This window comes from Rattus norvegicus, chromosome 3, assembly GCF_021556685.1.
Source record: "Rattus norvegicus strain SHRSP/BbbUtx chromosome 3, alternate assembly SHRSP_T2T, whole genome shotgun sequence".
NCBI lineage: Eukaryota > Metazoa > Chordata > Mammalia > Rodentia > Muridae > Rattus > Rattus norvegicus.
The window spans coordinates 139,710,327-139,727,973 of NC_141536.1; the positions used below are offsets into that span (position 1 = coordinate 139,710,327).

General features: G+C 48.8%; 1 protein-coding gene and 1 non-coding gene across 14 annotated transcripts in view; both read right to left on the minus strand.

Annotated features, from left to right (window-relative positions):
• Positions 1-1,522: 1,522 nt before the first annotated feature.
• Rnu6-722 (RNA, U6 small nuclear 722) lies at positions 1,523-1,630 on the minus strand. Its single transcript, XR_015685035.1, has one exon. It is a non-coding gene; the product is annotated as a U6 spliceosomal RNA (small nuclear RNA).
• A 453-nt stretch (positions 1,631-2,083) lies between these two features.
• The window catches only part of Ninl (ninein-like), a 66,489-nt gene continuing 50,925 nt past the window's right edge, over positions 2,084-17,647 (minus strand). For 5 of the 13 annotated variants that reach the window (XM_087652256.1, XM_087652255.1, XM_087652258.1 and 2 more), the window contains 10 exons: positions 17,288-17,595; positions 15,197-15,310; positions 13,934-14,974; positions 10,919-11,023; positions 10,421-10,490; positions 6,799-6,957; positions 6,020-6,133; positions 4,929-5,096; positions 4,367-4,480; positions 2,084-2,976 (listed from right to left, as the gene is read on the minus strand). In XM_087652256.1, the coding sequence (XP_087508382.1) occupies positions 2,785-2,976; positions 4,367-4,480; positions 4,929-5,096; positions 6,020-6,133; positions 6,799-6,957; positions 10,421-10,490; positions 10,919-11,023; positions 13,934-14,974; positions 15,197-15,310; positions 17,288-17,595 (2,385 nt within the window). In that variant the 3' untranslated portion in view covers positions 2,084-2,784. 13 annotated transcript variants of the gene reach the window in all.

Below are 17,647 nucleotides of genomic sequence, written 5' to 3' on the forward strand. Positions count from 1 at the left end.
TAGAATAAGCCCCCAGGAAGGCTGCTTTGGCCAAGTGAAAGTTTCAGTGAGTGGAAGAGGATGCTGGGCCCTCAGCAGCTGAGGGAGGCTGGACAGTGCTGAGCAGGTTACAGCCCTGTGTGGACGAGCGGATCCCTGCCCTTCCCCAGAAGACACCTTGGCACTGCTGATGCTTTGCCTCAGCCCAGATTCAGCTGTCATTCTCGGTTTAGATTCTTGTTGGTTTGCTTGTGGAACCCTGGCTGTCCTGGATCTCACTATATGTTATAGGCTGGCCTTGAACTCAGAGACCTACCTCCTGAGTGCTGGGGTTGAAGGAGTGTACCATTAAGTCAGCTTGGTTTTGGTTTCTAATTTGATTTAATTTATATAGAGACTAAACTTTTAGAATGAAAAATAATCTTAAATATTTTTATTAACTTGAGAATCTCGTGCAGTATATTTTGATCTTATTCACGTCCCAAATCATTTTTGAGACGGTATTAGATGATGACAGAACATATTTGGTATTACCTCAGTCTTTGTAATTTTTTGAGGCTTGTATTAGGGCCAACATCACAGGTCAATTTACCAGTGCTGTGTTTGGGGGTAAAGTGGGTTTTCTATAAATGTCAGTTTGCTGATCATGTTAGACCTTAACCAATTATCTATGGAGCCCAGAGACTGAGCTGGCTGTCTTCCTCAACTGCTCTTCACCATGCTGGTTGGTTAGCTGGTTGGTTGGTTGGTTGGTTAGTTGGTTGGTTGAGATAGAGTTTCTCTGTGTAGCCTTGGCTATCCTGGAACTTGCTCTATAGACCAGGCTGGCCTCAAACTCACAGAGAGACCCACCTGCCTCTCTCCCTGAGTGTTGTTGGGGATTAAAGGCATGCACAATTGCCTGGCTTTCACCTTGGATTTTGAGCCTGATCTCTCACTGAACCTAGAGTTTACGGACTCAGCTAAACTGGCTGGCTAGTGAGCTCCAGGGCACCTCCTGCCTCTACTTCTGCTGTGATGGAATTGTAGGTACACACTGCTATGCCAGCTTTCTTAAAGGGGTTCTCAAGATCTGACTGAACTCAGGTCCTTAGACATGTACAGCAGGGACTTTACCAACTGAGCCATACCTCCTGCCCTCTAGTCTGTTACTTCAGTTCCAGGCAGGGCTCAAAGTAAAGAAGTGTACCCACTGTGAGGTAGGTTCTGTTTGTTTGTTTGGTTTTATTTCTTTCTTTAAGAAAGGGTCTGTCTGTGTAGTCCTGGCTGGTCTAAAACTTGCTCCATAGACCAGGCTGGGGCCTGTCTCTGCCTCCCAAATGCTGGTTTTAAAGGCATGTGCCACCATTACTGTCTCCACTGTGAGTTTTGACAAGGCTTCTACCAACTATACTGAGACTTAGTATTTTACTGGTTGGTAAAACTAAACCTTAAGTTTTAAAAGTGTTCCCTTCTGGAGTGAAGAGCTTTCTGGAGTAAGGAATCCCTATTTGTTTTCTGGTTTTGTTGTTGTTGTTGTTTGTTTTGTTTTTTTTTCCTCTTTTTTTTTATGGAACGCTTCACGAATTTGCGTGTCATCCTTGCGCAGAGCCCATGTTAATCTTCTCTGTATCGTTCCAATTCTAGTCTATGTTGCTGCCGAAGCGAGGGCCTGTGTTTTGTTTCTCAAGACAGGGTCTCACTAGGCAGCTCTGGCTGTCTTGGAACTTGCTGTGTAGATCAGGCCAGCACAAGCTCAGCCCCCTGCCCGATTCCTGGGTGATGGGGCTGAAGCAGTGGTTCTCTCACATCCTAAATGCTATAGTTTCTCATATCGTCACCCCAACCAGAAAGTTATTTCGTAGCCATGTCTAACTGTAATTTTACTACTGTTAAGAATTGTAATGTATTATCTGATCTGTAGGATATCTGCTATGTGACCCCTAAAGGTTGAGAACCACTGGGTTAAAGGCATGCACGACTCCACCTGTCAATCCCTGTTGATACTTTTATCAAACTCTGCCCTTATGCGTGCAGAGCGAAAACTTTGTCCACTGAACCTTCTTTCTAGCTCTGCGTTCATGTGTGAAATAATTTAAAACCTTAAAAAACTAAAAAACTTAAAAAGAGTTAAAACAATTTTAATAGAAAAGTTATTGAAAATACAGGAACTTTTCATATCACAGTAGAATACTCGTAAACCAAATGGTCATAATTTAGGTACATCTCAGTTATAAAACTATACCTTTTCTTTTAAAAAAAAATGTACAATTTCCAGTGTGACAACATATTTTGTAGTGAGATTGCACTCGCAACGAACACTGCTATCCCTGAGCCCACCACCTCGGATGCCATCTTGCTCCCACCCTCAGGAGCAGCAGAGGACTGCAGGGGAAGGCCCTCTTTCTGGGGGTGGGGTGGGGGTGTACTGACCCACACGGAGAGCTCTGATGACAGCCCACACAGGGCAGTGAAGTGGTAAGACACCTAAATCCCGACCCTGCGTTTCTGGCCCAAAGCCCCACATTCAAGTACTGAGCCACTCTCTCTCCATTGTTCTTGCTGAGGCTCTGAGTCTTTTCCAGTAAGATCAACTTGGAGATTGCAACCCAGGATGTTACCCAAGACTCTTGGCCACCAGTGACTGTACCCTGCCTGTTCCCCAGAACCTGGCACCTAGTAGACATTCATTGAATGTTTGTCAGATGAACAGGAATCAGTCCTCATGCCTAGGGAGTGTAGCTAGTGAGCCATAGAAAATTATGGCATCAGAGTAGCATTATTTAAAAAGACATTCCTTCACATGAACTCCAAGAACAGCAGTCCCTACACAGAAAGTGATGCTGGTGCCATCTTACTGATCAGTTTGTTGAGAGCTCGAACTTTTTCTTCTAAGACGCAGTTTTTCTTCTCGGCTCCTCGCTGCTTCTCTTCTGTGAGCTGAACAGCTTTCATGAGGTGGGCATTTTCCACATAGAGTTCTTTGAGCAGCAGATCAGATCTGGTATTCTTCTCAAACTAGGCGGGAGAGAGCCACACTTTCCTGTGAACTGCTGTGGGCTGAGAGGTCAGCCTGCCCTCATCCTGCACTCCAGCCCTGCCCTTGGAATTAAGGTCTGACACACATACTCAGTACAGTGATGCTCTCTGCTCTGTGTACAAGGGAGGAAAGTGAGAATGCGCAGAACTATGTGGAGAAGACTTGAGACAGTTTTATGCTCATCTTTGCTGTGAAATGAAAAGCCCACAGTGTGACAATGAACCTTCCAGTCTCCAGAATACTTGGTTCATGTCTGTGCTCTGCCGTGGTGATGCCGCACGGGAACCAGCCACTGAGCCAGTTACCACGCACAGGGAGGCTGCACAGGTCTCAGCTCCAGGCAGTAGCCTCGCTGTGTCCTTGTCCAGGACACACAGGCACAGAGCTTTGGGCACTGGACTCCATGAGGCCATGTGGAGGACACAGACCCTCATTTTGCAATACTACTGCTGTGACAGAGCACACCAACAATAGAGGCAGACGGGAACTAACATGCAAAGGGATCAGTGGTGTGCCATTGTGGGTGGGAGGGACAGGGCAGGGCCTCTCTAAGGACAGATAGGAGTTAAGCCAAGAAGCTAGTCAAAGCTGAGCATGAACACTGTGCAGAGGGAAGGATATGTACAAAGGCCCTGTGGCTGGCATGTGCAGTCCAGGTGAGAACAGGCTGGGCGCCCTGGCTTACTCTACCCGGAATAGCAGCTTTCAGGATGTGCTGTGCCTTGGATGGCTCTACGATATAAGCTTGGCTGGAATTACTGTGTTTTAAATACTCAAGTAAACAGGCCGTGAGGAGGAACCAACTGACAGTGGTAGCTGTGTGTATACCAGATCACATCAGAAATGCCAGGCACACCATCCGTACAACTCCTCACCTGAGACTAAAGGGAGGGGTAGTGCAGGACTAGAATGTGGCAGGCACGAGTCCAGGTTCCTCAGCACAAGCCTCATCCAGGAAAACTGCTACAGTGAGACTTCTGCCTCTTCCCTGGGCTCCAGTTCAAGCTTAGTTTCTCCTGCACGCAACACTCAACTGCCCCACCTGTACTGTCTAAGGTTCCTGCCTGCCTCTAAAGTGAGATGCCTGAGGCAGCCTTCACAAAGAGCATGTCCTGGGCTAGGGAGGGCATCTGATGACTGACAAGCCACAGGATGAAGAGTGTCCATCCTGAGAACGGCAGCCCACCTCTGACATGATAGTCAAATACAGGATGGCATGTATGGAGAAGACCATCTCCCTGGATTAGTAATTACTAAAGAAAATGTATGCACTTTCTGCCTGTGGCTCTGAACGATCGCTGCCTTGGATATGCAGGTTTTGGGCCATGGGGAGAGGAGTCAGTAGAGAGGGCAAGAGGCCTCATGCACCTGTTTTCGAAGCTCCTCCACCTTCTCCTGTAGCAGCCACTCCACATTGTGTAACCGAGCCTCGGCCTCCTCCACCTGGTCCTCCCTGGCCTTCAGCTGCTGCTTGTATTCTTCCTGTACAGAAGTTATACGTCAGCTTCAGTGAACAATGGCTAAATGCAGAAATCTGAGCATGGTATAGAGGATCTGCTACCCGTGCACATATCAACGTTGTTTTCATAGGCTCTGAAGGAACCACCTTTCTGTCCACAGAGTCTTAATTATAAATGACCAATACCAGATGATGGTATTCCATAATGGTACCTATCACCCTTCACCCAGATCTCCATGGTGGCTGACTATGAAGGTATGAGCTGAAGACAGAATGAGTTTAGGAAGACCTACGGACTCTGTCTGAAGCAGCTTATGGGGCTGTCTGGTGTCCTACTCTTCTACTATGGAGAATCCACCATGACCCTGATCTGCCCTCAGCATCTATTAGATGCCCCTGGCTTCTGTTCCGGCTTCCTTGCCTCTAATGCCCTCCCCCAGCAGCTGCCTGCAGCAGGACATCCCCACTCACCTGCTGTGCATTTAGTCGCTCAGCCTCCTCTTCCCTGAGGCTGAGCAGGTGCTGCAGCTCAGCTACACGAGCTCCAGGAACCAACTGACTCATCTGTTCCTGCAGGCCCTGGACAATCCGGTCATGCTGGGATTGTGCTGCCTCCAGCCGCAGCTGGACACTGTGCAGCTGTAAGGACAACGTGTGGCCTGACTGATAATTCAGAGTCATTCCCAGACTAGTGAGATGTCACCCTAAGGAGAGCACAGGGGCCCACTCCCTGTGTTGAGGGACCTGCCTGTGTGTGTACAGCAGTCCTCAGGGACTCAGAACCAAGTCTGCACTAGCCACAGTGTCTCCACACAACGTGGTACTAACCACAGTGTCTCCACACAACTCGGCAGAGGAAGACTGTGTTTGGAACCCATAGAACAACAGCCCTGGTCCTTGTTGCTGGATCCAGTTCTGTTTCATTCACTGCCCATGAAAGCCTACTTCGTGTGATCAGAGTGAGTATAAGCCACGGGAGCCACACCTGGCTCCTTACATGGGGGTTTTCACAGTTCTGAGACGTGGCTATGGCTTGAGTCCTAGAGTGTGATTAATACACAGGACTTGAGTGTGGGGACAGGGATGGAACTGACTGCCCTATAAGGCTCTAGGGGGACTAGAGTCACAGAGCTCAGCATGGCTACAAGCTGTCACTGCTTTAAACTAGGCATAACTTAGCCACTCCTTCAATCAAGCAATTAAAGGTAAGTCTGAAACACAAGTTCAATGAATTTGATGCTAGATGCTTCATCAGAAATAGAACACCCTTGGCGGCTTAAAAGAACCGGCTGGCACAGTCTATTAACCTCTGAGACCCCAGAGCAGGAGGCTACCTAGCTCCTTCAGACAGGATGTCTGAGGCAAAGCTGACCCGTCCATGTTAACAATGAATGGGGTGGGGATATTTCTGAGCCTGATGAGTTCCTGGTCAGCTGGGAAGCATCTCGTTGGTCTAGTAACATTTTGGGTCTGGATGAGTCATGCTAACTGTCAGCCCACTGTTGATATTTCTCATGTCCCAGGATTGGACCAAGGGCCTCCGGTCACCTTAGCCAACCCACCTGGCCTTGACTTTCTTCGAGGCTTCCTGTCAGCTCTGCCTGTGACAGTCTTAAGCGTTGGCATTCCTCATTCACACGTTCAAGTTCAATTTTCAGGTGTTTGATTTGATCACCCTATTTATAAAAACAAAACAAAACAAAACAAAAACATTTTCACAATTATAAGCAGAGCCTGACAAGCTGAAACAGATAAGTTACAGACAAGAAAAAACAAGATAAATTCTCTCCCATGACTCAGAGAGCCTAAGGCCCACGCCTAATTTCTTTACCGTCCTCTGTACAGGCGCACATCTCATACAGGGTGCTGCAGGGCTGTCCTTAAGGAACCTGGAGCCCCACACTGTTATTTGAGAACTCTGGGTCTAATGGCTGCAGCATTTACTAATTCACCTACTGCTGTCCATATTGATTCCAGTCCTGTTTCCTATTATACAGGACATCAATAAAAACACTGCAGATAAATCCATAATACATTAGATTCGGTCTTCACAAGCAAAATTATAAAGCCAGCATACAGGGACACTCTGGGCTCTTGCTACTTATTTCACTTTAAGAATGCAAAGAACCCCCCATTTCCTCTCCTGAGATTTGCAGTGACCCAATTTGCTCCCCTTTCTCCATCCTGGTGGCTTTGCCAAGACTGTTCAGGTGGACCCATCTCTGGAGAGCTTGCCCTTTACTTCACTTTTGAGGGTGCTCACCTCCCTGCCCCGCCTCCACTAACCAGTGGGCCCCCCTTCCAACAGCCACCAGTTTGTGGGACAGCCTAGGCCCCTGACCTGCTGCTTCTCCCGGCATTCTGCCTCCTCCAGCTTCTTCATTAACACCTGGATAGCAGCGTGATTTTCTTCCTTCTGGGTATGGAGACCAGAAGAATCTCCCTCCAGCTGAAGGATCCTGCAGTTGAGCTGTGACATTTCATCCTTGTATTTCTGAGTCTACAGCAAGAAGAGTTCAAACACATTTTATATACATGTTATGAATTTATTAATGATTTAACTAAAGTAGGAAAAATTTCCTTAGCTTCAGTTCCAAAGGAGAAATTTATACAACATAAATAGAAACGACAAGTTGAGTCTAAAGAACAGGACGTAGAAAGAATGGAAACAGGAAACCTCAGGAGGTAGGAGATTGGGGGTATTCTTCAGAATGTACCAGAGACCTGGGAGGTGAGAGACTCTCAGGACTCAAATGGAAAGACCTTAGCTGAAAGGCCCTACTGTGGGGAGAGGGAACTTGTAGAGCCCACCTCCAGCAGAAAGACAGGCTATCCCACAATCAAAACTCTGACCCATAACTGTTCCTGTCTGAAAGGACTGCAGGGGTGGAAGCAGAGAGGAGCCTGAGGAAGACGGTCCAGCAACAGGTCCAACGTGGGATCCAGCTCAAAGGGGTGGGGGAGTTTAAGACCTGACGCTATTACTGGGACTATGGAGCGCTCACAAAAAGGGACCTATCATGACTGCCCTCTGAAAGACCCAACAAGCAGCTGAAAGAGTCAGATGCAGATATTTACACCCAACCAATGGACAGAAGTTGCTGACCTCTGTGGTTGAATTAGGGAAAAGCTGGAAGAAGCTGAGGAGGAGAGCAACCCTGGAGGAGGACCAGGAGTCTTAACTAACCTGGACCCCTGAGATCTCTCAGACACTGGGCCACCATCCAGGCAGCACACACCAGATGATAAGAAGACCCCAGCACATATATAGCAGAGAACTGCTGGCTTTGGACTCAGAGGAGAGGCACTTAACCCTCAAGAGATTGGAGGCCCCAGGGAGTGGGGTCTGGTGGAGAGAGGTATTGAAGGGGTGGGGACATCCTCATGGAGAGAGGGAGGAGGTATGGGATGTGGAACAGTCAGAGGGTGGACCAGTAGAGTGATGAAATCTAGACTGTAAAAAAAGATTAAATAAAATTTAAGAAATTAAGATATAAAAGTGATTGGCTGGCTCTTGTACATGCCCAAACAAGGGAATGTACCGCCCACGTAAACACACTGCATACCAGAGTAGACAGGAGAAAATAATTTAAATGAACTTAGGGTATGAGAATCTTTTAAAAGTTCCCTAATCAGTTACTAAATATACAAAAGCAGCTTTCAGAAGGGGGCGGGGTGTCTTCAAGTCTTGCATCTTGCTTGCCTGACAGTCACTGACCTGCAGAATGAATGGATGTTCAAAAACTGCGCGGGGTAGTACAGAACGGCAGCTCACAAGCTGGTCCTACATCATTTTCTTCACCACGGGAAACCTAACCACTCAGATTTTTGGGAACTATTCTTTGTTTTAATAGGAGGGCTGTTTTTAACCAAAAAACCAGACACCATCATACAAAACACTTCTGTTTCCACAGCCATCAGTTTTGGGTCAGTGTTCCCTATACTTGTAGGACACAAACACGTCTCCAGGGACCCATGCAACATCATGTCAATTGAACACATGACGGAACCTAGGCGCTGCTTCAGCTGCGGTCCACGCAGTGCGCATGCTTCCACTCTGTTCTCAAGTTCTCAGTAGTTCATGCCACTCTTCCCTTCTGTAGAGCCTCAGACTGAGGACGGAATGTAGCTGTTGGCAGGCTGGAGTAAGGCTATCACGCCCGAACAGAACATGCACCCATGATGGCATCTTCACCACCTGCCATGCCACTCTTGCTGTAAGCGCCCACGTATGACTGCACACAGGGCACGTGCACACACATGCAGGCATGTCCTCGCCCAGTCCCGTGGTGTTTCCTGAGGACAGGACACTCCCCTCATATTGTCACCACTGTGTATGCTTCAGGACAGCGGCCCTGATGGCTCACGATTCCGTTTTGACAACTGCCTGTTGACAGTTTTCAGCTGTCTCCCCTAGCAAATATAAGCTGGCACCTCCTGTCGTGCTGACTCCTCCTTGAATCTGAATTCCTCCATGAATTCTGGAGAAGAATCCATGGCTTCTTCTTGCTGCGGGCGTTTCTGACAAGAATAGCCCAGTCCCTTTACTAGTTATGCATTTGGGGTTTGCCCGATGCTTCCTGCTGACTCAGGTTCTACGCTCCTGGGAAGGTGGTGTCAGGCAGGGTTGGATGGCCTACAGGACGGCCTACAGATGCCAGCTGCATGCAGGACTAAGGCAGCCACCATCTTAATTTCTAACTTAAATCTTTAGCTCTCTTTGTAAAATTTGCCTGGGTCCAAGTAAAAATAAAGGGATATTCATGTCAAAGATCATTCTACTGCGTCTAACCAACCTTTTTGTTCAAATTTCTTCTGATCTGCAAGTCACACACCCCAAGACAGCAGCTAATAGATACAGAACGGACAGACAGACTGTGAGGCAGTATCTTCCAAAAGCCAGTGTCATGGGGAAAAGCAGGTGTTCTGGGTCAACAGCTAACGAGTCACTCCAGAAGACCACACTTCCATTTCTGTCCCCAGCAGTGTCCCTGGGTTCTTATCTGCCATGTGACTGGACATGTGCCTAGTGAGGGGGCCACCCTGTGCAACCATGAGTCTCAACGGGACCCACGGGGAGCACGGTACGCCTGAACGTCTTGGGTGCTGACCTTCGGTCCGAGGCTGCCGAGGACACTCCCCAGAACCTGGCCCACAGAGCAGCACCATGCCCACAGACACATCAGGAACACCACTGATCGCCCCAGACATCCAGCCTTCTCAGCTACACGTCTGGTGGTGCTGATCAAGGGGTGTCACCAGAAATGTGTCAGGCTCATTCTCTACCCCACTACTCAGCAAGCAAGACAAAGTGGCTGGCTTATGCCAAAACAAAACAAACAAAAAAATCTGATCACTGAAGCAAAGTGACTGTGGTATGACTGACACAAACTGTATGGTTAAGTTTCTTTAGTATTACAGCAGAAGCTGAAATTGTTGCCAGGTGGGAAAGATGGCATGACAATTACATGGCATGAGGGATTACCTGACAGAAACACCAGCCACGTGTCTGTGAAGAACACAGGGGTCTACACAGATGATGCGATTATGCAGGATCCGATGCATACACAAATGAGGATCTAAATATGCTCTATCAATATCGTATCTCGGCTGTGAGTTTGTTAGAGGCTGCAGTATGTCCTCCCCACAATTCAGATCTTGACATCCTAACAATAGTGTTGACGAGATTTGGAGAGAAGGCCTTTAAAGCATAAATGATACCGGAGTCCTTAAGAGAGGAGGTGAGGACACAGATCCTCACAGAGCTACTACCCTATGGAGACTGAGGGAGACTGGATGCCACTCCTGACGGTTAACATCACCAGGGACCTGCTGAGGAAAGCTAGGGTTGGCTGCAACTGGATCTTACAGAGGAAAGAGTCTTTAGTCTCCTTTCATTAGAGAGAATGACTTCAACACACTAAAGCAAGGGAGGTGGTGACTCATGCCAGTCAGTACCCGACCTGTGTGCTGAGCTCTTCCAGGTCAAAGCAGGCTTGCTCCTTGTCTCTCTTTAAGACCTCAATTTCCTGCCTGTTGAAGAAGCAGATTAAAATGTCAATTCGTAGCCTGGGCTACCATGTTCCCAGCTCTGACTCACTGACTTGCAGATATCAGTGGTAAAGGCTGGAGAAAAGCCCAGTGGGCCATCAGCAGGCTGTGCCAGGATTTGCTTCCCCCTGAACACGGCCCCAGCCCTCAAGGGCTATATGTAGCATTTCTGCAGGAGTGCCAAATGCCATGTCCTGAGCCATGGGATGCCAGTAATGTGGCAATTTAAGCATGTACTAGAACTCTGTATTGTTCCAAAGGCACTGCTAACCCACAGGAGGAGGTTGGAACCCCAAAGCCTGCCCACTGACAGTTCCCCACTGTGAACTTCCCCTTCCCCTCCTAAGCTCATTGTAGCGTACCAGCAGGCTGCAGTACACGGCTGTGGGGAACTGCAAAGCCCAGTTTACCTCTGCACTTCATTTCTGCTCTCTGAAGTTCCCAGTTCCAGTTGAATCTTCCCCAGGTCACTTTTCAACACTGAGTTTTCTTCAGAAAGCCTCTGTAACTCAGCCCTGCGGTCAACATTGAAGAAGTCAGTTGAGGAATGAAAGGGCAGGCTGAACACAGCCTCACAGCCAGCTCATAGCCAGAATGCTAAAAACTGTGCAGGCTGCATCCCCTCCCTGGAGGAGGCAAGCCCAAGGTAGTCCCTGTTTCTAGGGGAGCAAGCTCTGGTTTGTACTCCCTAAGAACCAGCCCTTTGAACCACACCCACAACTCATACATACACCCAGCACCTGGACTCTGCAGACACCTAGAGTCTCTGAAGACCCAACACAGAAGCCATACTCCAATGGCCCCAAACCAAACAAAAAACTGGAGGCTGAACCGAATCTGTGAGCAATATTCCTCAGAAAACTAGGCTAGCCCAGGGCACAGAACTATGTCAGCCCCACCACCAGCAGGGCAGAGAAGTTATAATGTGGGTACCCACAGAGCTGGGGCATAGAAGAAGGCCCAGGCAGTCTCAGGTGAATGGTGTTCCACTTCTCTGCAAAGGGAATACAGCAAAGCATCCTGTACTAAGGCTCTAAGAGTCCTTGAGGTTAACCTCAAGTTAATACAAACACACAGAGATCAACAGGCATGTAAGAAGGCCACCGTGTAGGGAATGACCTCAGAAACAGCAAACTGACTCATAATCAGATCCCCCGGATCTTCAGAAGTCAGGGTACTGAGGAGAATAGTCCTCAGTATAACACAGAGACACATGCTTAAGAAGCAAAGGCATGCAGACACATCTATAGACACCTGTAGGCAGTGCAGAGCCCTTTGGGTACAATATAGGTAGGCCTGGAGGGTGCTAGGCTTTTAGCCCATCAATTATGTCTGGGATTTATTTTGTTTTGTTTGCTTTAAATATTTAAGGGAGGGCTGGGGATTTAGCTCAGTGGTAGAGCGCTTACCTAGGAAGCGCAAGGCCCTGGGTTCGGTCCCCAGCTCCGAAAAAAAAAAAAAAAAAAAAAGAACTAAATATTTAAGGGAGAATAACACTTCAATTTATTTATTTATTTATTTATTTATTTATTTATTTATTTATTTATTTATTTATTTATTTTTGGTTCTTTTTTTCGGAGCTGGGGACCGAACCCAGGGCCTTGTGCTTCCTAGGCAAGCGCTCTACCACTGAGCTAAATCCCCAGCCCCACACTTCAATTTTATTAAGAAAACCTTTTTACTATCTTGGCTGTCACTCCTCCCTCTCCCTCTATTTCTTCTTCCCCATCTCTCTCCCTTCCTGTAATTCTACACAGGAGAATACCAGCTAATAAAGGAACTGGGACTGGAGAAACGACTCAGTGGCCTACTGTGCGCCACCAGCCCACGCCCTTGCAATGACCTACTGCCTGTCTGTATAGGAGCAGTGTGCTGAATGAGGGCTGATGGGACTAAAAGACAACATATATATGTATAAGGTCACCATCATCATTCCCCATCCCTGACCATGAATTCACAGGGGATGAGCTCCAGGAGCTCAGGTTCTTTTTGTCTCCACAAGGCAAGCTTCTCAGATGGACCAGGCTGGAGCTGCAGCTGGGCCAGGTTCCCCTCCCTCAGGCGTTCAGTTCTTATGGGGTGACTAATGTACTCAAAGTGCACACCAGTGCACTTGATGAACCTCTCACCCTTCACTTGCTTGTTTACAGCAGTGCCAGCGGCATGCTGGGTAACACTGCAGATTCTTCTTGCTCAGCCATGCTAGCATTTGTGGGTATTCCTTTTTGAATGGTACCTTTGATGTCTACAGTATTGCACTTCTCACAGATTCCTATAATGTGGCCAAAGGAACAACTCGGTGCTTTCTAAAGGCCTGAGAATATACATTGTGGCTCACCGCCTTCCCACTGGGTTTTCATTTTGGCGAATTACATTAAAATGGCAGTTCCTGCTGAAAGGAAGCCAGGTCTGCTTTCTTAAGCTGTTTAGAAGGTGAAATTTGCATGTCTGAAATTTCACTTCATTTTTTCACGGGGCCTCATATAAGCTAAACGCATGGTATGTCACTGTGCCATACCCACCCCCCACCCCCGTTTCCCCCCAGCATGTTAACAACTGTATGCTATCCCCCAGTGAGCAGCGGTTGTCCTTTTAGTGAAATGGTCTTATTATTGATAAGTGACCACCCACCATCCTGGGACACACTGTGTGCCTACGTTGTATCACCAGCCCAGGCTTCTTGGCGGGCTGTCCCTGTAGGAACGGATACCTCCTCAGTGTGCTGAGTGAGGGCTGGCAGGAGTAAAGCATGGTGTAAATGGTCCACCACCATGTGCCTGCCAACCTCCTCTTCCCCATGGCCAGAGGAGCCAGGGGAAAGCGCTGGAACTCATGGCCTGTAACTTAGGCAAGCTCTCCCAAGATCTTAGCATCTGTGACAGAACAGGTATCCACCCTTCTTACCTCCTGGCCATCTGCCTTCTTCCCAAGAAGGGTATTCCAAACACAGAGCAGTATCTCCAGCCCAGTAGCAATGAATCTCCAAATCCCCTGACAGTGCTCAGGCCAGCACAGAGCACTGCAGCTCGGGGGCCCATTCCGCAGACGGTTTCACTGGTCGCTGCCCACTAACCAGCATAACCCATTGGTAAATTTTGATCACGAGCCTGGCACAAAGACAGGCTGCAGTTCCAAACCCAATTCACTTAAACTCAGAGGGAAAAGGGTTTAGGGATGACCTACAACTCATGTGAGGCCTCTACAAGACAGTCCTCGTGAAATGAGAGCTAGGGACGGCAGAGCCAGCTGAGTTGCCTCAGAAAGACCTAATCGTCCTGTCTTGGACCATCAGGGGAACTGGAGGGCAGGCGTGGGCTTGTGATTCCTGCACGAGTAATGGGAATTACATTGGGGAAACCGTAAAGAGGTCAATGGTGACGAGTCTGAGGGTTTCATATGCTTCTTTAAGATTAGGAGTGACAAACCTGTAACTCTCTCTGGAATCTGCTTTTTCAAGAGCCCGGACAACGTCTTCCAGCTGCAGAAGTTTGGTCTTCACATCATTCATCTCACTCTCTGACATCACTGACATCACTTTGGCCTCTTGTGGGTTTGGGAGCTCAGAGTAGGGCAATGAGGGTCTCATCCTTGCAGTTTCTCCCCTCAGCTGGAGTGGAGTCTCTTGGACACCTTCATCATCCCCAGTAGGCCCTTCTGAAGCCTGTCCCTGAACCCTAACAGAGTCTGGCTTCCTGTCCACAGCAGCTGGACCCAACCATGGCTCCAACATCTGTGGCTGAATAGGCAAGGGCAGCTTCTGGTCCTGGCCTGTTAGGGTCCTGGCAGAAGGTTCTGGCTCCTTTGGGACAGCTCCCTCCTCAGCACTGAGTGGACCTTGATGGTTGTCTCTGACATCCAGGCTCTCTGAGGACCTTCTGGACAGGAGGGTAGGGGTTGGGCTTGGTACGGCATCTAAACTACAGAGCTGGCCAGGAAGATCTCTGCCATCAGCTCTCCCTGGGCCAGGCCATTCTGCTGGTGCTCCTGTCCTCCCATCGGGGCTGACAGTTTGCCAGGTTGGTGGCTGCTGCCTGCTGTCTGGACCCGGGTACATGGAGCCGGGTATCCTTTCCTGCTGGTCACTCACCACAGTGGTTCCATTCTTCAGGAGAGCACGCAGCACATCTGCCTCCTGGACAAGTCCCTCCACTTGCTCCCTGTAGGTCTGTTCTAGCTTCTCCTTCTCCAGGGTGAACGACCTGCAGATCCGCGCCTGCTCTTCACTCATCACAGCCTGCAGCTTCAGCTGCTGCCTCCGACAGTGTGCCAGGACCTCCTGCTCCCTCTCCTCCCGCCACCCCTTCTCCAGGTCAAGCTGAGCAGCCAGGTCCTTTACTCGCTGCAGATGTGTCTGCAGCAGCTGGTCCTTCTCACACTGATGCTGCAGAGACAGACTCTCACAGCAAGCAGCATGCTGAGCTTCTAGCCACGACAGCTTCTGGTTCAGCTCCTCTTCAGCCTCTCTCCTGTAGAAACACAGTTGTATACTTTCGATTCTGCTAGCTGAATCCCAAACTCTTCTCCCCCCTCCCCTCTGGACACCCCCATCCCATCCTCCCTTCCCCTGCCTCTATGAGGGTGCTCCCCCACCACCCACCTACTCCTGCCTCCCTACCCTGCCATCCCCCTCTTTTATTCACGGAAGAAAAAGCCACCTAAATTATTTCTGCTCTAAGTGTGTAACTAACCCAGAGACTCTTCTCTCTGTCGTCTGTTTTGTGTTAGGATGGCCTGTTCTTTTCCTGGAGCCCTTAGGACTGCACACACGAGGCAGCACGGAATCAGTCACCGTGTCTGACAGCCTAAAGATAATGGACGTTACTATGGGCAGAACTAAAATGGACGTTACTCTAAGGTAGAACTGAGCACTGCAAGTGCTCAGGCATGGGAGGCCTTGCACTGAATGCACCTGGGTAGTGCTGGATGCACCTGGGTGGTGCTGGATGCACCTGGGCAGTGCTGGTTCCAGGTGTTAGACAGGTGTAACTGACCCATACTCAAAAATTCCCTTGAAAATCTTATAAGCAGTTTGGCCTGGGACCTCATCAACCTGGGGAGACTGGAGAAAATGTGGGAGTGTAGGGAGGGCTACCCAGACACAGGCAGCCTGGTGAGGTACGGGGTGCACTCTGGCCACAGAAGGGGACATAAGCACATGGACTAGGTGTGGCTCCAACTCTATGGAGAAGATACCAGGTACCCAGCTGAGTAGACTCCCAAGAAGGAGGAGCCTGGCATATCGTGGATGCTACAAGCAAGAGGGCTCTCATGCCCTCTGCAGGCACACAAAGAGTCCAAAAGGAGCTTTGTTCCAGCCTCTTAACATAATCCTCATGTTGAAGAAGAAAGCTTAAAGTTCAGAGAGTGCATGTGGCATGAAGATGGTACTTTTCTGTTCTTCAAGGCTGCAACAGTCAGGTCCCTTGGATCTCCAGGACCCCAAGTATCTCTGCTGTTATCACACCCTGAGGGGAGGGAGAGGGAGCTTTGATTCTCTCCCCTTTTATATCACATGTTTTTTTTTTCCTTATGAGGGCTCAAAGACACTGCACTTCAATAAGAACTGACCCCCCATGACAGCCACTTGGAGCTGCTGCTGTCAATATAATATGTCAAGGCTGTGCCAGTCACTGTCAACATCTGGACCTATTCAGCCCCTACATAACATCCAAATGAGCCATCTGCTCAGCCTAGTCTGTGGGAAGGAGACTCTGGCTCCTGGTATAAGGGAGACCAGGCCAGGAGTTAGGAAGAGCTTTCTTTTCTCTCTCTCTCTCTCTCTCTCTCTCTCTCTCTCTCTCTCTCTCTCTCTCTCTCTCTCTCCTTCCTTCCTTCCTTCCTTCCTTCCTTCCTTCCTTCCTTCCTTCCTTCAGGGTGACAACATGCATTGCCTGTGTCCGCAAAAGGCGGGTGACATTTCTCAGGTAACAGACACAATGAAACCCACCACATTCAGGTTTTCCAAGTAGCCCTTTCCTTCCTTGGAACATTTTAACTTGCTAAGACTTTTCACTGTCTGTCTGTCTGTCTGTCTGTCTGTCTGTCTGTCTGTCTAGAGGGTCCTCTGGATTTTAACTCCTCTATTGCTGAGATGATAATATTAGCTGCCAACATCTGAAATCAATTAAAACTCAAGCAGCTGGGTACACATATGAGGTATTTTCCTGATTAGATCATTAAGAGGTGAGACGGCCTACCCTACATCTGGGCCCCACCTTTTGGTGTCAGTCTACAGAAAGGGACATAAAGAAAGGAGCTTTGCTTTTGGCCTGCTTGACCTTACATTCATTGGCAAAGTCATCTACCCTGCTGCTGAGGCATCCCTTCGCTGGCATTAGAACCTACTTCCTCAGGATTCCATCACGGACCAGCTGAGATGTCTAGCCTCAGGGACTGAAGTACCAGAATCATGGCCTTTCCATTGAGAAAGCCATCGCTGGATTAGCCTATATAGCCATTCTAACAAATCCTTGTTTAATATGTCTGTATGTGTGCATATCTTTTCCTTCTATCCCTTCTGTTCCTTTAGAGAACACCTACTCACTAACATCCTCAATACTTAGTGATGGGGAATATACTATCTTGCAACCAGCAGCACAGCAAACTACTCCATGGCCCACGGTGGGTTCACAGTGAAATCTTTATACAGCAATGTGTTGTCTGGGCCCTCAGAAGGAAACGTGCCTGTTCCCAGGCACTTGATCCTGACCAGTTTACATAGGGCTCTGGTAAAGTTTTGGTCTTCTGTGAGCAGCCCGAAGTAAAAACCCATCCCAAACCTTATCTGCAGGAGCTGGTCCTGGTGCCGCAGGTGCATCTCCACCCCTAGCCGCTGGGCCAGAGTGCACAGCGCCTGTGCACAGCAGGGGGCCAGCCCAGCCGGTGCAGGCTCAGGGCTTCGGGCTGCATCCTGCAGCTGCTCCTTCAGGCCCAGGACGACCTCCTGTGACTTGGCATACAGGGTCTCCAAATCTGCCTTCTGGCCCTCCAGCACGCTGACCTCAAGCTGAAATGCCTGCTCCATCTCCTTCTTATCCTTCTCAAAGTTTCTCTTCATGACCTCAATTTCCTTCTCATAGTAATTTACCTGAATAAAGAAATTAGTCTTAGCAACAGCTTGGTAGGCAGCATGAACAGGA